At 43.6% G+C, this 26,181-nt stretch overlaps 1 protein-coding gene across 1 annotated transcript in view; it reads left to right on the top strand.

Moving 5' to 3' along the window:
* Nucleotides 1-3,579: 3,579 nt before the first annotated feature.
* The window catches only part of LOC311317037 (voltage-dependent L-type calcium channel subunit alpha-1C-like), a gene marked incomplete at both ends in the record, with an annotated part of 479,213 nt that continues 456,611 nt past the window's right edge, over nt 3,580-26,181 (top strand). The window contains one exon of the mRNA XM_084448035.1: nt 3,580-3,703. Within this exon, the coding sequence (XP_084304161.1) occupies nt 3,580-3,703 (124 nt within the window). The remainder of the gene's footprint in view (nt 3,704-26,181) is intronic.

Raw genomic sequence — 26,181 nt, 5'->3', positions numbered from 1 at the left:
ATGTTTTGCAACGCGCCCGCCGTCTGAACAGTCATGTCGCGTTTAATGCTACTTTTACGTCTCTAGAGTGGTGACTTGCAAATTCGTGAACCGTTCCACTGTGGTGTGCTTGTGCGGCATACTGCACGTCACAAGACGATCCTCATCCTTCTTCTCCTTACCATTTGCTCATACTGTCGCTGGCTTCCACTGCCCAAATAGCCTACTTGAAAATCAACCCATAGTAAAGGCTAACTTCAGTTGTGGTTGTAACGTTATCATGGATGTATTAATAGAACGTTATCCATGGTTAACATTACTTCCGTAAACAGTGCGCTGCGCGTGACTTCCTGACATCTTTGTTATTGTTCTTCTGCGCATGCGGGTCTGTTCAGGGCCGTGGGCTGTTCACACGGCAGTCAAATATAGGTCAAATATAGGTTACATTTAAAATGTCGTGAACAGCTAAACAAAAAAATCGGATCTGTGTAAAAAATCGGAATTGAGCACTAAGACCTGCCGTGTGAACTAAGCCTAACACCAAGGCCCAGTCCCAATGTCCACCCTTGCAGACTCGCAGACTTAAGAGCGCGCTCCCGCGAAGTCCGCGAGGGCTTAGGGGTGTCCCAATGTCAACTCGGCAAGTGCGTGAGGGCTCTCCGGCAGCCATTTTGAGCCCTTTATGGCTGCCGGATTACTACAATGTATAGCTGAATCCCAATCTGAGTGCGCAAACCGCACTTGCGGCCCCTCGCACTTGTGGCCTGAGGCCTGAGCACTTAATTGATGTCAGCTGGAAGGGCCAGAGGGTGCAGGGCCGTGAATTAAATGGGACAGCACTCCCAGGCCCAGTCCCAATGTCCACCCTTGCAGACTCGCAGACTTAAGAGCGCGCTCCCGCGAAGTCCGCGAGGGCTTAGGGGTGTCCCAATGTCAACTCGGCAAGTGCGTGAGGGCTCTCCGGCAGCCATTTTGAGCCCTTTATGGCCCCTTCCCGTAAGTCTGCATTTCTGCAGACTTAGCCCAAGGGAATTACCCACAGTTCATAGCGTCGTGACGTGAAACACGGGGTTACCTGAAGAACAGCCAATAAACAAGCACTGACAGATCAACCAACCGTAACGTTCACGTTACAGAACAAAATATGTTTTCATGTTTTCAGCTGGACTTGCTTATCTGCACAAGTAGCCTTATAATTATTTTGGTTTCATTATTTTTAAGTATGGGTTATTAACCCCATGGGTTTGTATAATGTGATTTGTTTAAAAATATGTAGGCTATGGTTATAATTTACATCGATTTCTGTTGCTCTAAATCATATGATTGCCCAGTTAAAAGCAGTATGACATTAATTACCCATTTCGGTGCAGTGTTCTTTGAATTGAGATTTCCAACATGAATATGGAAAGAGTTGTGAGGTGCAGGAATGTGTATACATAATATATTATCATTCTTAAGTTAATACTTTTGGATTCATCACAAACAAGAATCACAGGCAGTAATGTAGTTCGCATATGACCACAAAATGAAATGATTTCAAGTTGAACAAATGTTTTGAGGGTAACACAGAGAGTTCTGATAATGTAAAGGGGATTTGACTCAGCCAAAATTAATTTACACGAAGGCCTACAAGAAAAACATGTACAATTTAAAAATTGATTTAAAAATAGCCCCACGCCCACAATAGTAAGAAATATGTTTTCACGTCAACGTAATGTGATGTCACAAGTGCTGTCCCATTCCTTTTCATACCAATTCGAGCCCTTGCAGCCTCTCGCACTCAACCACTTTACCAGGTGACGTCAATAAGTCTGTGAGGGCTCAGGGCTTGAGGGTTTAGGGGGGACATTGGGACTGGGCCCCAGTTTCGCTCAATGCCCCTCCCACTTCGTTTTCATTGGCTGCCGCGTTCCTCCGACGCAGAGGCTGCTCTGACGCTCCCTTCAGCTCTGCAAATTGACCGATTGACGTCTGTTTTAATTTAATAATAATTAAAAAATTAGGTTGGGTGGGATATGTTTGCAGCATGTGGATTTCAAGATAAATGTTGTGTTATCTGCAAATGTCATCATTTATGTGTGATGCACTCGGATCATGACTCGGATGCACTCAAGCACTGTGTCACATGAGACGCGGTGGGCTGTGGGTATTTTCTGCTCCTAAGTCCGTGAAATTGCGGACTTTCGGTAAGTGCGGTTAAAGTGCGCAAAATGGCGGCGTGGCGCACTTGTGGACCTAGCAATTCCGTTTTGGAACTACCCTGAGCCCTTGTGGACTTAGCGGGAACGCGCATGTAAGGCCACAAGGCCGCGAGTGCTCTGCACTTTCGCCTAAGTGCGCGATTTGGGATTCAGTTTGGACTACATTTCTGCAGACTTAGCCCAAGGGAATTACCCACAGTTCATAGCGTCGTGACGTGAAATCGCTGAAAAACACACGTTACGTCACGTGATCTGTCGCAAGTGCTGTCCCATTCCTATTTATGCAATTTCGAGCCCTTGCAGACTCTCACACTCAACCACTTTACCAGGTGACGTCAATAAGTCTGTGAGGGCTCAGGGCTTGAGGGTTTAGGGGGGACATTGGGACTGGGCCTTACTCTCTGAAACTTTTTTTTCTGGGGGAGGACCCACAGACTCCCACTTTGGTATTTTGGCAGTCTTGAGCTTGGCACCACCACACCAAGAGATCAATTCCACAGGAAACACTGCCCAAGGATGGCGACAAGGGGAGATCGGGCCTTTGCTGTGGCGGCACCACGTCTGTGGAACAACCTTCCTCCCAACGTCAAATCTGCACCCTAGAGTCCTAAGACCAGACTCAAAACCCATTACTTTTCCGAGGCTAATTTGTGAGGTAGTTTGAATGTTCTTGTGTATGTTCTTCAGTGTGTATCTAGTTATGTTCCTATTTCATGTGAATGATTGTTGTCTTGTTGTCTCCCCCTCTTTTCTCTCATTTTCGGTGTCTGAAACCCGGGCAGTTGTAACTTACTTGTAAAAATGACTATGACTACGACTATGAGAGAGAGAGCGAGAGAGAGAGAGAGAGAGAGAGAGAGAGAGAGAGGGAGGGAGAGAGAAGGAGGGAGAGAGGAGAGAGAGGGAGGGAGAGGGAGAGAGGAAGAGAGAGGGAAGGAGAGAGAGGGGGAGGGAGAGAGAGGGAGGGAGGGAGAGGGAGGGAGAGAGAGAGAGAAAATGACGCAAGGGTCACCGCCTGGGAAAGAAACCAGACACACACACACAGAAGCCTGGGAAAGTAAGGACCCACGTGCATTGAGGAGGAGAGAGAGGAGTAGTAGAGAGAGAGACAGCTAACGACAGAGAGACTCACTCTTAGGAGAGGAGATTGGGAGCAGTAACATCTGCCTTTAGAGGTCCACAGAGAAATGAGGTGGATAGTGAGGCACCTACAGCGTACCTGAACACCGCAGACCTACAGCGTACCTGAACACCGAGGACCTACAACTTACCTGAACATTAGGGACTACTAATAGTACCAGCGTATTCATGTGAGTGCTACTGTAGGACTACACAAGTTCAAGAGGCCCATCATTGAGAAGACATCCATCACTAAAGTGACATTAAGGAGACATCTAGAATGTTCCGCCGGCTGTTCCAGAGGAGACTCCGGCACAAGCGGCTGGAGGAAGAGCCCGAGGTGCGGTTCAAAGGTCAGATGATATCCGAGACGGACCTGGGCTACACGCATGTGCGGCCTGGAGGTAAGGCCTGGCTACGGTTGGTACATACATGACTACCTGTGTACTCCATACACCCGGGGCTAGGACTGGGTAGTGTTAGGGCAAGGTCTACGTAGGTGTACTGTACTAGGAAATCCTGATCAAAATGTACAGTCCCGCAAACAAGCTGTCTGGAAAGTCTGGAGAATGCTCTTTGTCCGAAACGTCGACACAAGAAACTTGTGTGTGACAATTCTATTTTGATCAGGATTTGGTTGAATCCCCAGCATCACAGCCAGGAGAAAAGCACAGTGGTGTGGGTTATCATGACTTTCTGGACAGTGTGTAGAAGGACTTCTACAGGGTAGAGCTGGGATATAAGAGTTGGCTACAGCTGTGCTTAGTATCTACAGCTAGCTTACACTAGGTACATGCTTAGTGTCTACAGCTAGCTTACACTAGGTACATGCTTAGTGTCTACAGCTCCCAACCTCTGCTTTGCGGCATTCTCCATGAGCCTGTTCTGCTAAGTGCTTACTGTGCTTTTTTTATATGATTCATTTAAATATGATATTAGAGACTACAGGGATAGCTAACACACAATGGCCTACCATGTAGCTAGCACTATTTATACTGATAGTAATGTCTCTCTTATGAAGTATTAAGCCCATGTTTATTGCTCTGTAAATGTTCTTAGCCAATAGACAAACATTTCCCAGGAGCTTGCTCGATTGTCTCGTTGAGAGGGGTCAGAGAATAATTTTTACAGCTCACCTATGCCCACCCCCCCATTGCTCTCTGTAAAGCGCATTGTTGCCTCTGTGTATGAAATGCGCTATACAAATAAAGTTTGGTTTGATTAGATTACCGCTAGCCAATACTAGGTACATGCTTATGCTACTGTACAGTGTACACAGATTTAATGTCTGTCCCTTAGCATCCCATACAAAAGCCTATTGTAGGTCCCCGTAGTGCTTTGACTACATATCCCATGATCCTCTGTGGTTAACGTCTGGCAATAGCCTACACTTAATACTGAAGATGACAGATGACTGCTCCTTTGACCACGTGGTCGGCAACAACAGCCCTGCTGAACAGAACAGCGTGTAGTAGGGACTTGGCCCAGTCCAGGGGGATCTGGGCATTTTCAGTTTTAACTCCAGGGTGACAGACATGCCAGACTATTCTGGGCACTTCCACCATCGACCAACCGGACAAATATTTGTTCCATCTGATAAAATTCCAGGGCCTCTAATGACGTTATCAAATTGCCAAGGGATTATAGAGGCACTACTAATTTACAGGGTATAAATACTTATGCTATTCCGAATGTTTTTTTGTCTGACAAACTCAAGCAATTACTAAAACAAAACATTTAACCTGTCTATATCTGTATCAATATGTGTGTGTGTGTGTGTGTGCATGCGTGTGTTGTATCTTATCTGGGCCTGCTGGTTGGGTCCCTGGTGTTGGCAGGACCCTTGAGCGGAGCCCTGTCCCACAGGCCTGCAGCCCCAAGAATACCTCTGCACCTTATATGGAGCTCTACGAACCTGCTCTCCACAGCAGGGCAACACACACACATGCACACACGCGCGCACACACACACACACATTCTCACACTTTCTCTCTCTCACACACACACACACACACACTTTCTTTCATTCTCTCTCTCCCACTTCCCCCCTCAGATCTGCAGACTCTAGAGTAGTGAAAAAGATCTGAAACTCCAGCCGACCAGCTAGCGTCAAAATAACTAGGACAACAGAATGAATGAACGCGTCACAACGCATCATTCATGTTCATAATGACGCGTTCATTCATTCTATTGTCCTAGTGATTTTGACCCTAGCTGGTTGGCTGGAGTAAGCTAGCTACGTTAGCTAACATAATTTATAACCGATCACCACCCACTAAACCAATATATTATACAATATACAACAAAACAACTACTCGTCCTCTCTCTGTATATGACTGTTATCCTATCACCACCAGATATACTCAAAACATATCTTCATTATTTTCGCTATTATTGCCAACTAGGTGTCACATTAGACTAGCCAAGAGCCTGGCTATGCATCGTATCGTTACATCTGTTCTGCTGTTTTCTGCAAACTACTTAGTGGCCACTAGCCTACTAAAGGTCACTAGCTACAGATAAAAACGTCCAATATTTGAAATGACATCAATGACAAATAGCTAGCTAGCTCATCAGCAATCAATCAACCTTTATTTATCCAGGCAAGTAGTTAAGAACTTCTTATTTATAACAGCCTGGCAGGAGGCAATATAACAGACTGGCAGGAGGCAAGATAGGCTACCTCCTGCATGTGGGAGAAAAATAGTTCCATTCTTAAACCCAGGCATAAACTTATCATTTCAAATGAATTTGAGTATTCGCTTCCTGCACATTTCCCACTGTTATTGACACTATAGCTGCCCAATCAGATTCAACAAGTAGTAAATCCCTTTCCGGTTGACACATTTCTAATGTGATTTCTGGTTATTTTCATTGTGTTTTTGGGAGTTGCAATCGTGGTTTCCAATTTGTGATTGTGTTTTCTCTCTTGCTATTGTGTATTCTGTCTTGCATTTGTGTTTCCAAATTGCAGCTGTGTTTTCTGACTTGCTGTTGTTTTGTTTTTTTCAATTGTATTTTTATTGGGTTTTCAGTTATACAACACAACAATAGTAGTCACAAAGGCACAGTCAGTCGAGCATGTCACAATGAGGAATGCAGGCACATGGTCAGTTGCAAGAATAACAAGCGAAGTATTAATTTAACAAATAATACAGTATAATACAATATATAATATAATAATACAATATACAGATGGATTAACAAAATAATATTAAAATTAATCAGACTCCAAGCCCAACATCTTCCAGATATCGACATAAAGGGGACCAAACTCTCTGAAAGTGGTCAGACATATCAGAGGTCAGTTTATCAAGTGGTAGGAAAGTAGAGGCCTGCGTGAGCCACATTCTAACTGAGGGTAATTCTGAAGTAGACCACAGTAACAGGACACATTTTCTAGCTAAATAGATGAGAATGTTCGTCAGGCGGGCTGTGTCATCATCAAATACAACATTAAGGTGAAAATACAAAAGATATAAGCTTGGGGACAATTTAAACTCTCTACCAGTAATTATTTTGTTGATCATATGAACTTCCCTCCAGAACGCCTTAACTCTGCTACAGCTCCAGAATACATGAATAAGGATGCCCACGTCTGCCTTACATTTGAAACATAAATGAGAAACATTAGGAAACATCTTCCGAAGGCGGACAGGGGTTAAGTATGTTCTGTGGAAAAGCTTAAAGTGCTGCTCATGTACATTAATAGGGGTACACTTGGGGAAAACTCTCTCACAAACAGTTCGCCAGTCGTCCTCACTGAATATCAGTCCCAAGTCCTGCTTCCAGATCGGCTTCAGTGCCTCATAGGCTGAGGAGCCTATATTTGACAAGATGACATACAGATCTGAAATCTTACCCCTTCTACTGTCTGGTGTTATAAGACGTTTCTCGGTCTCCGTTGCCACGAAGCGGAGTTTGTCCTCCCTCAATAAAGAATCAACAAAATGTCTAAATTGTAAAAACTTGTAAAAATCGCTCTGAGGTATGTCCGCCCCGGCTCTTATCCGCTCAAATGATTTCAGTGAGTTCTGTGTAAACAAACACAATAGATCTATCAATCCTTTTGACATGCAATTTAAAAGGCCAATGTTTCTAATCTGTGGGGGGAGGTCAGGGTTAACAGCGATGGGGGACCACAGTGATATGCTAGTGGGGATATTCAAGAACTTCCTAACATCCTTCCAAACCAAAAGTGTATTATATACTACATAGTTATTAGTTAGAGATGCTATCTTGTGGATGTTATGGATGAAAGAAAGACTCCTGAGCCTTGAGTCTTGGATGGCACATGAAAGATTCAATGTTAACCCACCGGGAGTCGCATCTATCCAAAAACCAACTGACCATATGTTTTATCTGGGCAGACCAGTAATGGAGGCAGAGATTAGGTAGAGAAGCCCCGTCCCTCTCCTTCGGCTTAGTGAGCTTGGATAATTTGATACGCAGCTTTTTATTATTCCAAACATACTGAGAAATAGATATATCTAGACTTTTTTTTTTTTTAAAGTACGTCCAAGGTAGCATGGGAGAGATTGAAACGGATAACTCAGCCGGGGAATTAACATAGTTAGAATGTTCATTCTAACTATGTTAATTCTACCAAAAAAAGAGGTTGGCAGGGACGACCAGTGGGCCAGATCCTCCTTGATCTTCTCCATGAGGGGTGGGTCATTTGCCTTAAATAGGTCTTTAAGGTCAGGGGTGACAAAAATGCCTAAGTATTTGAAACCTGTATCTGTCAGTTGAAATGGGCATATAGTCTCCAAAGATAAATCGGGGGGCGTATTGAAAGGTAGAGCTACCGACTTACCTACAGGGCTTAAAAACGAAATTATTTTTCAATCGGTTCGCTCCGAGCAGAACCAGCATATTTAACGTTTCCGTTCTCGTGTTCCGCCATCAACATACTGTTCCTGAACCGGTTAAGAACAAAAAATAACGTTCTGTTCACCGTTCCGGGGGTGTTAGCCTATTAAGACTCTATAGGCCTACAGTATTTCTTGTAAGGTATAATCAACAAGTCTAGGGTTGTGGTGGCCTTATTGCCAACAATATTAGCCTTGGTGATGTGTGCTGTAGTGAAGCCTTGTTGATTATCTTACAAGAAATACGCAACATTAGTCCTATTCCCGTATGCTCTTAATCCACCCCGTAAACTATGCGCAGGTCTATCATAAGCCATCATCATAGCTCATCATCCTTTTTAAAAATATTTTCTTGTACTGTTGCTGCAAGCTATTTTATTCTGCACCTGTAGGCCTATTTTTTGTTTTTATTTCGTTTTATAATGATTTGTTATTTATTTATTATGTATTAACTTATGTCTTGCCACCAACCTGTACAGCACTTTGGCTCGACCACAGTCGTTTTTAAATGTGCTCTATAAATACAATTTGAGTTGAGTTGAGATTGCAAAAAGAAATATTCTCTTGTGGCGATACACATTTCAGAGACATCCACCAGACTGCTGCTGCTTGTATGCCTATACGACAGCAGTATAATTTATTGCAAAACATTTAATAGGTCTATCTCTTGATCACTAGGCCGATAAAAAGCCCTTACCTCACTGGAAGTTATATCCATTCAACAGAGCGCTTCGTTAGGCCTACTCGTGGCCTATTCAGACGGCACTAGGCCTATATGGTATAGTCTACGACTGTATCCACACGCTAATAATCTCTAACCATACCATAAACATCTGAACTAGGCTATGGTGTGTTGTAATTAGGGATGTGCACGACTAGTCGTTTAAACGACTAAACGGCGCAGCTTTTGCTAGTCGTTTAAGAAATAATAGTCGATTAAACGAAATATAATAGAATTAGATAAAAAATATTTATAAAAAGACTTAAATAATAAGTCACCTCATTCATTCATCTGCGCAATCCCTATTGTTTATACTGTGTTCCTTTTGTATGGGAGCTCCGGATTTGGCGGCTATACACCTAATACGTAGCCTATCATCTGCCATCCGCGGTCTTTAATATTATAGTAATTTAACTTATGCTATTCAATGATCAGGGGTGCACGGCACATTGCCACTCAAGTGTGCTCATATTAATTAATGTAGCCTAATCATTTGGTTTGTGAAAGTCAAATTGACGGAAATCTGTGCAACAACGGGCTATGACTAGATTCCAAGAGGCGCGCTCGCTTTCACAGCCTAATTGCCGAGTTGAACACTGAACGAGGCAGACCATTAAATTCGCAAAACATAGGTTTATGTATACTAGTATACATCCAAGCAACTGTCACAAAGTACCCCGTGTTTTGAACTACAGTTTTGCACTGGCAAACAGTGTGTGACAGACCTGCGCAACGCGTGCAAATTGTCTGCCGCTGAGTGGTTGGGAAACATCAGGAATAGTCATGCATCTTAGCTTGCAGAGTTTGAGAAACATCCTCAATTTTTCTAACTAGCACGTGTTGTAGAAACCTGGGAATCCTGTTTTTAGACTAGTCGTGTAATCGGTTACAAAACCACCGTCTAGTCGTCAATAAAAATAGTCGCTTAGTAGTGCCTCTATAGTCCCTAGTCGAGGGAGCCATCCATTAAACAATTTAGATCTCCTGCTAGGAATCCAAGGCCTTTGCAGTATTGATTAAAGAGCAGAACCATACGTGACATAAATCTGGGGTTGTCCTCATTCGGGGCGTATATGTTTAAGATGGTGATATGTTGGCCAAGGATAGAGCCTGTAATCATTGTAAACCTTCCCTCAGAGTTATACTCCTCATGCTCCAACATAAACAGGATATTCTTATGTACGAGAATAGTAGTACCCCTGCTATTTGAACTAAATGTAGAAAAAAAAATCTGACCAACCCAGTCTCTTTTAAGCTTCATATTTTCTGAGGCAGACAGGTGTGTTTCCTGTAACAAAGCCATCGAGACCTTTTTTTTCTTCAAAAATGTCAAAATGTTCATTCTTTTAACTACACTGCCAATGACCTTCACATTCCAAGTAACAAATTTGAGTAATTCACTCATAGTGTTAAACTGTAAAATTAAAACAATACGATCGTGCAGTCTGACTGCAGAATGGAAAAATAACACTGTGAAACCCTGATTCAAGATAAAAACAAGAACAAAAAAGTGTCACACCTATCCCACTCCCAAACGGCAGGACACAACCTCTACAACGACAGGGCATATCCCAAACATACAGGTCACCACATATGAGCGCACAGTAAACGAGAAACACAAGTTAAAGTTAACCACGTCAGCTCCATGGCGTACTACTGCTAACTAAACCTCCCCTCCATTCGCTTTGACCTCCTGCCAGTCTATATTAAAACAAAATGTAAAAAAGCTGTAATAATAGTAATAAACGAGTCCGATTGATGTTCATGAAGTAGTGTCTTAGCTGAAGCGGTAACTTTACCTTAAACATCAGAAACAGTCCTGGCGGTGGTGAAGGCCAATATGGGAAATCGAGAGTTTAATATGTTTTCGAATGATTTTTCAAGGTGCCCACCCACATCCATTGTATGACCTAAACGGTGGTAGAGCAATTATCAGACTTTCTCAAAAGTGCAAGTTTTGTCAACGTTTTGATCTGAACCATTGTATATGATCATAAGTAACCTTAAAACAGGGCTAAACATGCATTTTCCCTTTACTACTCCTTTAAGCATTTTAATCAGAATTTCAATAATGGATTTTTTCAGACACATAGCAACTCTAACGTGTCATATTTTGGCTCTGTCCGGTGTTAATCTACATAGAGATTGGGTATCGGCCTGAGGTCACGATCCACCTACCGATCCAGATGAAGTGAAAAAGCTCCGGTGTAGGCTACAGTTCACGCTTCCCTCAGTCCAGCGTCTAGTTCACAAAACTAGCCTACCTTTCAGACCGTTTGCTTATGTTTGCAAATGTTTGGTGCCAAAACAAACGTTATGCTGAAAAGAAATTAAAATAGTTTGCAAGGAACGTTCACGAGTGAAAATGAAAGTCTTGAGTTGCAAGCGCTGCTTGAGTTGGTTACACTAGGTCGGTGGCGGAGAATTTCCAAAAGCAAAAGCGCCTATTTGGCAATATTTCAGATTTAAACCCAGTGTTAATAGGGAATCTGATAACATTAATGAGGTAATCTGTGTAAACTAGAGCCATTTCTCCCTCGTCTTACTCTTTTGGAGTCAGAGAAATATGACACTGTTGATCTCTACTGAGGCTGAGACCCACTCTGTTGCAGGTGCGGAGTGAGTGACAGGAGAGCAGAGCAGACTGGGGGTCTCATACTAAGCTTATATTTTACTAATTATATTTAATAATTAACTTTTTATTTGATGAAAGTGGGCGCTGATAGAAAATCAATATATAGACTAAGTAGGATTCAAGGATTCTTTCATTGTTAGGCCTGCATCCAATATACAAGTAGCCATAAGTTGGGTAAAATTGATGAGTGAAATTATGGTTTTGGCTCCTCAACAAGATACACTGTACAAGATATCCTTATAATTAAAACAGTTGCAGTACAGTAGCAATACAGTAAGAATACGGTGTGTACAAAGTGGTAATGATAATTAGGTTAATGATAAATAATTATTCAAGAAAAAAGACCACTGGGATCGGATCAGTATCGGCAGATATCCAAATTATGTTATTGTTATCGGATCGGAAGTGAAAAAAAAGTTGATTGGTGCATCTTTAAACCTACATACATACTAGTGTAAACGTGGCCTATGAATACTGTTGAGTAGGCGTGTGTTCAATCATAACCTTTGATTGACTGGTGATGAAAACATAATTGACACAAGGAATTAACAATCAGACTTTGCGCATTACAGATTAAGTTGAATGACAGCCTATCTTTTCAGAACCTCTTATACTGAATAGCCTTAGCCTGGGTCCAGATGTTTGGATCCGCCCGCTCCAAAGTTGACTGTCAGAGTGCAACTAGTTGATAATTCTGTCTGATATCAGGCTTAAATATCCGGCCACTTCCTCCCAAATAATCTTTTAGTGTTGCCGGTAAATTTAGTGCAATAAGGAAATACACACAACACATTTTTCAGTGTCTGTTCTGCTTGAACTTGAACTGCTTTTTAAGAACGTTCCAAATTGTTTGCATAAACATAAATGGACATTGCAACGAGAGGTTTTGTAACTTACAGCCGTTTCTGTTAAGTTTAAAATATTTTGCAAACGTTCACGTAGGAAAGCAAAAGTGAGGCTGAGCACTGAGATTCGAGCCACAGGCAAAAACGCCTGTTTAGTTAGTCAGATTTAAACCCAATGCTAATAGCAGGGCTGTACGTTATCTTTTTTAACTCATAGCACTGGTGCTACAGAGGTTGGTAGTTTTGTAGCACAGGTAGGGCTGAAAATTAACACCGGCCACCCGCCAAAGGCGGGTAAAATTTAGATTTGGCGACTACATTTCGGAGGCTATCCGCCACGCTGGCGGGTAAATGTTTGTACCAATAGAGTCATGTAATAAATTATGCGTGCGATGTCGCCACATCCATGCCATAGACCGGCGTTCTGTTTGTTGTGTGTTGCTCCACCGCTGCACCAAATAAAGTTTTCAGTCACATGACTGTTGCGGAGCCTCGTGCACTAGGAGAGACTGGTGATGCGAGGCTACTCGCGCACAGAAAATCATTCCCATTTACCTGGGAATGACGCGCGCTACTACAGTCGACACCTACAGTAGATGTGTACCATCCTCTGGGCTTCCATAGCATACCAAGCCACTGTTTCTCAGAAGGGATGTCTTTGATCGCTTGTCATTTGGCTTATAAACTCTGAAGACGGTACTGGTTCCTCCTTGACTGACTTCACTGGTCATCCAGCCATAGGCGTAGTTTTAGGTATGGACGCTATGGACATGTCCATACCAAAGCCACGGAAACACGAATTGTCCCTAATACAGAGTGAAAACTGTAGTTTTTAATTACCATTCACAACTTGCTAAAGCAAAACGGTTGGGAATTAAGGCCAGGTTGACAGCTGCGTTCAGCAAGCTATCCAATCAACAACGTACAGTAGCCTACTTTCCCTCCCTCGCCTCTGTGACCCAGCGAGTGCCTGCCTCGCGAGCTCAGCGCGTAGCTCACAGCACATCGAGCATCGACTGTCGGCAACAGCGGGAATTTTGATTAAGCAGAAGTAAGATTGAAGTTATTGAACAATAGGGAATACAATATGTTGACCGACAATTATTTTTCTGTACAGAGTTGTATCAATGATAATAGTTTAGTTTGCATCCTACTAAATGCCTATGTAAACTGTAATGTTAGTGCTAGATGGTGGTGCAGCTAGTCAGAGCTGTACGTATTAGCTATAACGTTAGGTCTCGTAAACGTTTGCTGAGGCAGAGATAAGGTGCTGTAATGTTGTCATAACAGTTGTCTTTAGCTAGCAATAAATCAGTTTTGGTATAACCGTTGCAAACTCCTAGGTTTGAGCAATGACGAGCTAGGTTCACTTGCCCACTGAATTGCATAACAGGCTAAACAAACGAGAGGAGACGTCTGGTTTGTTTATGCAATTCAGTCCAAGTCCAGCGTAATTATGTTCATATTTCATATGCTACACAGTAGGCTACACGGAAAAGTGTGTTTCATGTCTGCAAGTAGTTTGATATTGTCAATCATTTCCCTTTTATGACCAGAAAAAATAAGACAAAAATGGATATTAGAATTTTTTTGGTCAAAGCAGCAGAAAGGCAGGACCTGGAGAGGCAGGCAGGAGATGCATCAGGGTTACAGGTGAGATTATAGTCTGACTCAACAGATGTAGGTTTTGTGGATAAACCTTGTCATTCGTCGTCACATTGCCCAATCAGTGGCGACGGCAATTAATCTGATTCGGCCACCACCCAGATTCAATCCAGACTACGTGAAACAACAACAACCTATTGTGTCCCTACCAAAGCTCAAATCAAACCTACGCCCCTGCATCCAGCTCAGGTTTAACTTTACATGATGACAGGCTGTGAATATGTAACAGTATATGTATTTTGTTCATAAACACATAAAGACCATGAGGTTAAGGCTTGGATCATTTATATCTCATATTTGTGTAGGGTTAGCTAGTTATGGATAATTCTACACCGTGGAAGTGAATGGAAATGAATATTTGAATTTATATGAATTGCAATGTTTCTAGGCATCGAATTAAACTACTTTATTTTAAATTTTACGTTGGCCTCTTCCTTAAGCATGTATTCAACATAATACTATTATCTGAATGAAAAGTACTGCAACAGATGTATAATGTGACAAAAAAGGCCCATATTTTTTTCTGTGATTTTAATATGCAAATGACACTTTTTGGAGCGTTTTGAAACTAGAATTTCTGTGTGCGAGTACATACATGGCTCTTGCGAGGCACATAGTATATCTATCCCAATTACAACCCCAAATACAATTATGTAGATATCCAGATTCACAGTTGAAACATTTTAATCAGAATTTCAATGTTTCTTTTTCCCTAAAAAGAGAGAACAAATATCTCATAAGTTGGTTATTTACTTAAGCAACCAAACAATTACTTTTTTACACTTTATTCTCCCTGCTGCCTCTCAAAAAAGACAACCAACCTCCATTGCCTGAAATGCAGGAAAGAATGAGACCGATCAGAATGTTTTGGGCCGATACTGATCACCGATTATTTTCCTCAGGATCGGCCGATACTGATACCGATTTATAAAAAAACACACACAAAAAACGACTTCTCCTCTTAGAATGGTCTTGCCCATATTATTGTATCGATATGATGACTGTCTTTGCTTGCATAGATTTAGACATTATTATCACCTATTAACTGATGAATAGGCCCTCCAAATATTATTCTGTATATATCAGATTCAGTAGACTTCATACTTCAGTATACAGTATACCATTTGGACCAATTCCAAGTGAGTAAAAAAAGTAGTGTTTTTTGTTGTGTAATTGTTTTCCGTGACTTTTATTTTGGAATTCTTTGAAAGAAAGCTACCGTTTCTGCTTGAGGGGCAACTAGTAGTGTCCTCTAATTCTAATCCTAATTTTAAAACCGCAAAAATATCCAAACTACAGCTGATCAGAGATTTCGTTCACAAGTGATTAGCAGCAGCAGCAGAGTTTTCTCCCAGGATCTCGTCATACAGCTGAAAAAACGCTGTATGAGGAGATCCTGGGAGAAAACTCGCGCAATTGTAATCGATGTTGGACGCTGTTGACATGACGTACCTGGAGATCAAGTAACGTTACATCCAACAGGATCTGTATTTATACCCTCGTCTGGTTAGTCACTATTTCACGTTCTGAATTGAATTGACCCACTACTCTATAACATTTAGCTTGTAGCATCCAAGTTTGTACTTATATCTATGCCAAGCTAACCAGTTAGTATTATCCAATAAGGTTTATTCTAGCCTGAACATCAAATGCAGTCCTCCCCCCCCCCCCCCCCCCCGGATCTGCACGATTCATGTGAATGACCCAATTGACAAAAAAAACAGCGATTGTAGCCGAAAGGCGACTAGTTTGCAGGTATGACTACTTTGTATTTTGTGATAAATTTGATATAAATTTTGTATTTTGTGATTCAATTTCAAAGCTTTATTTTTCTTATACATATATGAAATGTATGTGGTTGACAGTCAATCAATTTGTATAGCGCATTTCATACCCAGACGCAACACAATGCGCTTTACAGAGAACAAGGGAGGTAAAAATTCTTCCCTGACCCCTCTCAACAAGGCGATGGAGCAAGCTCCTGGAGTATGTTTGTCTACCGGCTAAGAACATTTATAAAGCAATACATTACATTAAATTACATTTCAGAGTAAGAGAGGCTAAAAAAGCATCATAGGGTCTCTCTCCCCTTTCTTTCCTTAAAAGCCCAACTAGGGACTAGAGTTGGAAACTAGCGAAAGCTATAATCTCTGTATGCAGAAGATCAGTTGCATTTTGCGATGAAACTATGTAAATTAGCATTGTCCCTACTAAATAAACTACATACCATACCATACCATGCAGACACTCCTGTACCAGGGAGGACAAGCTGCTGCTAGGCGACACTCCTTCAAGGTAATTTAGTTGATCAATTAATTTGTGGACTGATTGACAATTTGATCTCTGCAACGGAAGTGTACATATTACAAGGCTTAGCCTAACACTAGCCTAAACCTAACCATGACACCAGGAAGTTGCGGGACTCACGGCGCACGTTCCTGTAGAGCAGGAAGGGATCCTGCAGCTGGAAGTCCAGGTCTTTGGTGATTGGCTCCGTCAGGTTGTCCATGCTCAGCCGGTTCTGGATAGTGAAGCCATGGCTTGGGGAGGCCAGCCTAGGGTGCACGTTAAGAATATGAACTCAGACTGTATTCACATAACACTACACCTGCTATCTAGGGTAGGCTGGTCTAGAATACAAAGGAGATGAATGAGAGCATTAACATAACATTAAAACCAGCTAACATGACATAACACCTGACCTGGGTTACAGTAGGTTATAACCTACAACTAGGGTAGGCCAGCCTATAACACAATATCAACATAAGTCTTCAGAGCTAGTTCTGCCTTGAATCTCTCTCTTGAATGTTAAATATCACTAATAAACAGCTAATGCCATTAAGTTACAGCCATTTTAATCTCATGGTAGAAGGGTTTACCTAGAGCTACAGATGTGGGCATAGAGGGTGAAACCCCGTTCCTACCTAGTGTACACGAACAAGGTGCCCTCCACGTCGGTTTTCTCCTGCAAAACAAGCAACAGCGCCAGTCAGGGCGCAGAGACAACGATAGCTGGCTAACGTGGCTAACTAGCTAAAAATGGCATAATTAGCATAGTGCTAGCTACATTGTGAAACGCATAGCTTAATAGCTAACGCTACGTTAGCGGTGAGCAACTCTTCCTTTAGATCACTATAGGTTATATATAAAGATAGCATTACCTAAGCACCTTATACTAGTGCTATAAGTTATAGATGCTAGAGTGCGCGCCTACAGCATGCCATGTGGCTAACTCAGCTAGCTTATAGTTATGGTGCATTCGTTTATAACTGTGAGGTGGCAAATTGCGACTTACTAGGAATGATTAAATAAAACGCCGCATGAACTCGCACTTCCTCGTCGCAAATTCGGACTTTTTCTCAGCCCCCAGTTGCCGACTGGCGTCAATATCATATCATCATCATCATCATCGTATCATTCGCTATAGCTCGAATGCACACAGGTCGGAGGTAGGGATTTTGCCACTTGCGACTTGCCACCTCCGACCACAAACGAACGCACCATTAGTGCTAGCATACATATCCAGCTTCCTGTTCCCGAACTTACCCATTCATTTAACCTGCTGTTGAACGTGTACAGGGCAACTTGGCTCGCCACATCAACGATCTTGTTAATGTATGGGTCTTGTCTCTGCAGGGCGGCGAGGCTGATGTCCAGCCCTTTGGCGGTCAGACAGGTGTTCCCACCCGACGAACTGGCTGTCATGGTTCAGAGCTGCCGCGGTCCTCGTGCTAAACTAGCTAGAAAGTGAAGTTACGGTGGCAAGCGAACCGATAGCTAGCTAGCTAATTTAGACAACTGATGCTGAAAACGGACACTGAACACAGAAGGAGGCTGTTAAGAAAGCAAATATGTAGAACAACAGTTAAGACTGAACATCTCACTGTCTAACTCCTTGATAAACCGTCTGCTCCTCTCACGGCAGCCATGATTATTCTGGCAGACTGTAAACAAGCCAGTGTTGCCAACTCTTCAGTAAGGGGAGTAGCTATTGGCTGTCCCAGAAGTCTCTAGAAGTAGCTAGTGGGGGGGGGGGGGTCTGGCGCAGGCCCCCAGGATTCGAAATCTAAAGTGAAGCCCTATGGAACCGCGCCATCTTGGCAAAATTTGTAGTCATTTGACTATTCCCGGTGACTTGTACTTGCAGTTGTGCTTTTCTGTCCTACGCGCGTCCACGAACAAGTTCACGTTTATGTCAAATGCAATGAAATGAAAACCGGCTTGCATATTAACCTGTTTTTTGTCAAATATATCCATTGGAGACATTCTTTTTTTATCCAGGCATCTTAGTTTTAACAGGTTAATTATAGCTGAACATGTTTTGTTTGCTAGTAGATGGTATTCATTCCGTTCGTGATAACGTTATTGCAGCCAGGCTAAATTCCTCCAGGGAGCCAGTAACAGGCGAGTTGAAAAGCTTCACTCCACGGCAGCAGGAGCTTTGGCCGCGGCTATCGCATCTCAGATAACCCGCTGAGTTCGTGGCTACTATTTCACATTCGCCCTTGATCAATCAAAGGAAGGAAGATGTGATGTTATCTGATAACATATAACCAGCTTACAGTATAAGTACTACAGTACCCAGAATGCTTAGCGTTGTTAGAGCACGGGCATAACAGTTCCCTAGTTGTATACTTGGTCACAGAATAAATGGACTCAGTGATTTGTAAATATAAGTGTAATTCATTAGACATATGAAAGCACAACAGTTAGTACCCTTTGCCGCACTCGACATCAATGCTCATTAGACTTTATGTAAATGTAATATGCACTGGCGGCCCTAGAGGGCACTACCACCATTTAAAATGCACATATTTAGACGTTGTCTGCCTGTGCTGAGGCGAGGAAGGGCCCATCAGTGCAGTGGAGCCCATCAAAGCTCATGAATGACAGAGCAGTCATGCATTACAGGTCTGCGCTACCAGGCGTCCTAGGCAACTTACTATTTACATTTGTCTATTCCTTGTCACTTTTGTATCCTGTCTGTACGTTTAATATTTACTTAAATAGGCCTGTTAGTTTTGACTGCACAGACTGTTTTCTTGATGCTGCAACATCAATTCCCCCTCTGGGAACACAATAAGGTGTCTCCCTACCTGACACTAACCCTACCTACCTACCCTCTTACTTACCTACCTACCTACCCTCCTACCTACCTACCTATCCTCCTACCTACTGTAACACTTTTCTTGAGCGCAGTAGGCAAGACTGGAGACGTTGCTAATATGTTCCACAAACGTGCCTGCAATTTATTCTCAGCTATACAGCCTACATCGACCATAGACTGGTCGCAAAGCTCTAAAACAAAACAAAACCTGTGTACTCAGATGTCCTTTTAACAACTCTTATTAAATTACATTAATATAGAATGGAAATCTCTGTATTTGTCTGTCACTCAATCCCACATGTGTATCTTTCTCTCCAACTCACAGCTGGCGCGGGGGCAGTTTACGGAGCACTTGCACCCCTAACTCCAAAACTCTTAAAGAAATATTGACCGTTACACTACCCTCCTACCTACCTACCTACCCACCTACCTTCCTACCTACCCACCTACCTACCTACCTACCTACCTACCTACCTACTCACCTACCTTCCTACCTACCCACCTACCTTCCTACCTACACTACCCTCCTACCTACCTACCCTCCTACCTACCTACCCTCCTACCTACCTACCTTCCTATACCAACCTACCTACCCTCCTACCTACCTATACCTACCTTCACATACCTACCTACCTACCAACCAACCTCCCTCCCTCCCTCCCTCCCTACCTATACCTACCTACTGTTATTGAACTTTGATTGGTACTTATGTTTCCTTTTTATACATTTCCTGTCATCGACCACCACTAATGAAGCACATGGATCAGACAAAAGGTGCAGCAGCCTCCAGACAGGCCCATCTACCATAGATCAATTCATTAGCCATAACCCCCTGCCATGTAGGTCAGAGGACAGGCCTACCTACCATCGATCGATTCATAACCCTATCCCCCTGTCGTGTAGGTCTACACATGTTCATATCAACTTCCACACTGAGCCTTGGCGCTAAGGCCCAGCATCTCATTCCAGGTGTCTTGGTAAAGCATTATAATATGAGGGGTTGTGAAAATGCTCATATAAGAATACTCAATAAAATCCTTGATTAGCAGGTGTTTTTGTCCATTGTGAAGAAGCTGTGTTTATGGAGTGGAGACGTCACCCAGAATGCAATTACACACAATAGTCAATGTAGCCTAAATTCTGCTTGCATTGTTATGACCTTTTTTGTGAAATGTAACCTATAGGTAGCCTAATTCTTGATATAGTCCTATTGCTTGTTGAATGTGAGCAATGGTTGAGGTCGATTGGGTCCTTATGTGTGTGTAGGCTTCAGGGTTCATTACATTATATTACATTACAGTCATTTAGCAGACGCTTTTATCCAAAGTGACTAACAATAATTGCATTTAACGTAGGAAAAGCCAATGTACTACTACTTGCCAGAACTGGTGTGTGTGTGTGTGCGCATGTGTGTGTGTGAGTTCTCAGGACCAGAGCCAGTGTCACTGGAAGAACATAACTTCAAATATAGAGCGGAACTTAAATAGCATCCTTTGGCGGGAGGACAAGGCCTTGCCCCTGGGGTATGTGTGTGTGTTCCCACGACCTGCCCTCTCTTGCCCCACCCTCCACGCGCAGCCCCATCTCACAGGCCAAGGCACCGGCCTGGTTGACTGAGAGCATGTAGGCAGAAGCTACAGAGCAATATTATGTAAATGAGGGGGTGTCTGGTTTGGACAATTCGAGAGTCCAGGGCATTTTCATAGCCTACATGTAGCAGTTTACAGACGTCCTATGAGTATGTCATTAAGAAATACACCATGGCCCATGGAAGTTCAATGGAGACTGTTACACTAAACATATGCTCATATGTATGGGAAAAAGTTCAATATAAAAACACTTTTTTCAGGTTGATAAGGTTCTAACTATTTTTGGTTCTGGTGCAGTTGGGAATCGTATGGGCCTAAAAAGGATTCAATATGCATCCCTTTTTCAGGTCCATATCTAGAACCCTTTAGGATTCTGGCACATTTTAGAAGGTTTGTATATTGATATACAAATGGTTCTATAGCCTGTCGCACATTTTCTGACTGTACAAACTCACGCGGAGTCTATTCGTGGCTAGAATGTTGGTGAAATGTCTCATAGTATCGACTACAGGTGTGATCTTTGGTATCTTTCTTATCCTTATATTAAAACATAAAAATAAACTTTACAAATTTGCCAGAAGACCTCCGGATGAAGAATAAATCCACCCAGATGTCATCAGTAGAAGAACTGTTCCTCTTCCTTCCTCCATATCAAAGCAAACCCCGGTCGACTTAACTCGCTTCCCCCCCTCTCCCGAGAAAGCATGTCTGGAAAATCGTGGCCGGTTTACTCTATTTTCTAACAGAGTAACATCTGGAACTATTCAGAACGTCTACGGTGCAGGGGAGGGGGGCTTGGTCGTCTCTCTCTCTCTCTCTCTGTCTCTCTCTCTCTCTCTCTCTCTCTCTCTCTCTCTCCCCACACAGCAGACGAGTCCTAGGCTACTGCAGAGACGAGCGGCCGCTCTCCGCAGGGCTACCGAGAACTCCCGTTACCGTTACCGTGATTATGGACTGGAACTGAGAGAAACACCTCTAAATGAGACAAGACGTGTGTTTGCCTGTATATTTTTTGGGGGACAGCATCGGTGGAAACGAATTTATCAGAAGATTTAACCCTGTGAAATCCGTTCTGGAATATACATAATCTTTTTCGTTTAGATGCGCTGAGAGCTGGAATCTTTCTTGTCCTTTTACGGCAGTGGCGGTGCTCGGGTCGGTGTCTTGTGTGCATCTTTTGTGGCACCCTCTTTAAAACATTTTTAGGGGGAATTGATAGGATTTTAATAACCGCTAGCAGCAAGTGGTGCTGGTATCATGTTTCTGAGGTAGGGCCCGGATGTTCCGAGGATGCACTGGTTCGTTTTTTTAGATGGTTCCAACGAATACCTATTTCTGTCTTTTAACTCCATCATGGGGATCAGGTAATATCTACTGAAACGCAAGAGAGGAAAGCTGTCCGCTATTCGTTGTTCTTTTTTTCTTTGCTTTATTTTCTTCCCCTCGCCCCCCCCCCTCCCCCGCCTCCTCTCACAACCTTTTCTCCATTCACCTACGGATAAAGCCGGACCACATTTATGGTCAATGAAAGCAAAAACATGTACATCCCGGAGGACACCCTTGAGAACCATCAAGGTAATGTTCATCTTTTACATTTCTCTAACTGTGTGTGTGTTTCAGAAGGAATCGGGGGAAGGGGGGGGGGGGTGTTAACGTAATTTCAACAGATTTGAATATGACACTCATATCAAAATTACCGAGGCTTGCTGTGTGTGTCGGTAACCATCTCTCCTTCGCGGCCCGGTTTATGATCCCGTTATGTCTCCATGATGTTGTGGGCTAATAGATCATTAGTACCCCGTTACTTGACAGGTGGGCTAAACGAGACACTGACAGACTAGCACATGTGCCCACTGTCCATTGCTCACGGGCAAATATCATCTTCGTGAACAAACTTGTGAATTGATTCGTTCCACTGCATCCAAACCACGACAGCTCTAACGGCGCGAGCCACCAGGATGGCACCCTGCTGGTGCGCATCGTGATGTTCGATCACTATTGACAGTATCCCACCCGGATCGATACTCGCTCTTGTCACGTAATATACATCTAATTTAGTATTTATCGGCGAGAGGGGAGCGGTTAACATGCGGTCGGGGTGCATAATCTGATCAAACCCCGTTGCCTAATAGAGGCTATGCGCGAGGGCCTCGTGTCATCACAGCTGATTCCAATATTTTAGGGGGAGGGCTTGCATCAAAGCAACACTTAAGTAGGCTATAACGATATTACTTTTAACAAAGGCACCGCATTAAGGCAACCAAATGTGAAATCAATTCGATTCACCGACATGCTGTTTAATGATGTCTATAAGGGTCTGGTGCATGGCGCAGTCTTGCCTCCTCGATCCTCCCACGTCGATTAAGCAACATAGAGCAACCGGCGTCCATCAGGTAGGCTACGGCTGAAACTCTGTAATTTGAGCAGCTGCGGGTTCTTCTAACTTGTGATTATTACCGACCCGAGCGCACGGATGCCACCTTGGCGACAGAGACCGGGGATCCATAGCAACAGAGAGCTGCAGAAGGTGGTCGCGCGCAGCCCGGAGCAGCTGTGGCGCAGGCTACATTTGGATTGGTTTGTTCCGGAAACCATGGTGATAGAATGATCAGCTCTGTAGTCAATCCACACGAACACGGTGATCGAACAGTCTGGCCCTCCAGAGGGTCGCAGGGAGGTCACAGACTCAGAGGCTGATGGCAGTTGTCACCTATGACAATTAGACCTCCACGTTTGTTATTATAGTGAGCCTATTGCTATTGGCTTTCTTTCTCAAAGCATTTGGCTAATGGTGTCAAATCTACTATTTAATAACAAATGAAGGAGGAAATGTTTCTATCTTAAAAGGTGTGTAGGCCTCCTTTTTCCGCTCTGCTATCCCAGGGTTAGGATTAGGGTTAGGATTGCACTCGTGGTCTCAGCACCGCGGACAGCTGCCTGTCTGACGGCCGCTGGCGACCTCAGAAGTTTGATGCTAAAGTTGTCCTGTAGCCTATTGCACAAGCCTTCCGTTTTAGCAAGTAACACATTAACAACATGTTAACAACTGTTATAACTAACCTGTTATAACAACACTAGCCAGCCTCAGATGGTACATGTTTAATATAACAACACACCTATACAGTAACCAGCCTCAGTTCATACATGTTTAGGCTCTCAAGGCTGGCTGGTGACCACCAGTGCTTCAGGAGTAGTCATGATACAGAACCATTTGTAATAAAGAACCCATTTAAAATAAAGGTTCCACACAATACCCTTTTATTTTCTGTAAGGTGCTGTTTGGAACCATAAAGGGCTCTTTGTGATCTTGTGTGCTCACGTGCCCCTCGCTCTGTTCAGTCTTAGGTCTTCATTGTGTTTTCCCTCCTTAAAGCACCCCCAGCCCTAGATCTCTCTCTCTCTCTCTCTCTCTCTCTCTCTCTCTCTCTCTCACACTGACACACCTAGATCTCTCTCTCTCTCACACTGACACACCTAGATCTCTCTCTCTCTCACACTGACACACCTAGATCTCTCTCTCTCTCACTCTGACACACCTAGATCTCTCTCTCACTCTGACACACCTAGATCTCTCTCTCTCACCCTGACACACCTAGATCTCTCTCTCTCACTTTGACACACCTAGATCTCTCTCTCTCACTCTGACACACCTAGATCTCTCTCTCTCACACACCTAGATCTCTCTCACACACACTCTGACACACCTAGATCTCTCTCTCACTCTGACACACCTAGATCTCTCTCTCACTCTGACACACCTAGATCTCTCTCTCTCACACACACTCTGACACACCCAGATCTCTCTCTCACACACACTCTGACACACCTAGATCTCTCTCACACACACTCTGACACACCCAGATCTCTCTCTCTCACTCTGACACACCTAGATCTCTCTCTCTCTCTCTCTCTGACACACCTAGATCTCTCTCTCTCTCTCTGACACACCTAGATCTCTCTCTCTCTCTCTCTGACACACCTAGATCTCTCTCTCACACACACTCTGACACACCTAGATCTCTCTCTCACTCTGACACACCTAGATCTCTCTCACTCTGACACACCTAGATCTCTCTCTCTCACACACCTAGATCTCTCTCTCTCACACATCTAGATCTCTCTCTCTCTCTCTCACTCTGACACACCTAGATCTCTCTCTCTCTCACCCTGACACACCTAGATCTCTCTCTCACTCTGACACACCTAGATCTCTCTCTCTCACCCTGACACACCTAGATCTCTCTCTCTCACCCTGACACACCTAGATCTCTCTCTCACTCTGACACACCTAGATCTCTCTCTCTCTCACCCTGACACACCTAGATCTCTCTCTATCTCACTCTGACACACCTAGATCTCTCTCTCACTCTGACACACCTAGATCTCTCTCTCTCTCACTCTGACACACCTAGATCTCTCTCTCACTCTGACACACCTAGATCTCTCTCTCACACACTCTGACACACCTAGATCTCTCTCTCACACACACTCTGACACACCTAGATCTCTCTCTCACACACCCTGACACACCTAGATCTCTCTCTCACACACACTCTGACACACCTAGATCTCTCTCTCACACACTCTGACACACCCAGATCTCTCTCTCTCACTCTGACACACCCAGATCTCTCTCTCACACACTCTTGATTGGTGTTCGGAGGGCCGATGGGCCGGGTAGGGTCTGCTGTGCTGGTGCTGAGGGCTCACCATGTCCTGCTACTGTTCATTTCAAAGTTGATTTGGAAGCAATTATGCTAGCTACCTAAAATCAGTTGGACACGCACACATGCAACAGCGCATGCAAGCACATTCATACACGCACTTACTCATTCACTCACTCACGCACGCACGCACACACGCACACACTCACTCAAAATCCTGTTTCCATCAGTTTACCCCAGTGCCTGTACAGCAGTACCAGTTCATAGCAGCTGTTAGTCTCGCGAGCAGACTCCCACAATCCGGGAAGGGAGTCTGGAGACGTTCCGCTTTCGTTCTGTTACAGAGGTGGGCATTCCCATCGTTAATGATATGCAGACCACGTGACGGTGTTGCAATGGGTGTTGCATGTAAATAGAGACGTACCAGAAACACAGGAGCAGGTTACCGGTAGGCTGTAGCAGTGCGATTCATAATGTACAGTCGGACAATAGATAAGGGACACAGCAATTCCGGTAGGGCGGGTCAAAGCAGAACTAACCAGCCATTGGTCGAGAAGTACGGAAGTACACAGATTTTGAACCAATCAGTGAACTAGCGTTGGGAGCCCTCGCTAGTTCATGAACAAAATCCTGTAGGAATGTCCACAGACGTTCCGGCAGGCAGCTCGCTAGCGTGATGACGTCGGCGTCTGGGTAAGAGACTAAGCAGCTGTGTGAGTACCTGTTTCACCCTACAACCTACAGTGATGTCAAAGATGACAAAAGCAGTAAGGTAAATGGGCAAG

This window comes from Borostomias antarcticus, assembly GCF_949987555.1.
Source record: "Borostomias antarcticus genome assembly, chromosome: 13".
NCBI lineage: Eukaryota > Metazoa > Chordata > Actinopteri > Stomiiformes > Stomiidae > Borostomias > Borostomias antarcticus.
The sequence above is the reverse complement of the archived record's forward strand: the minus strand, read 5'-3'. Positions and strand labels throughout refer to the sequence as shown.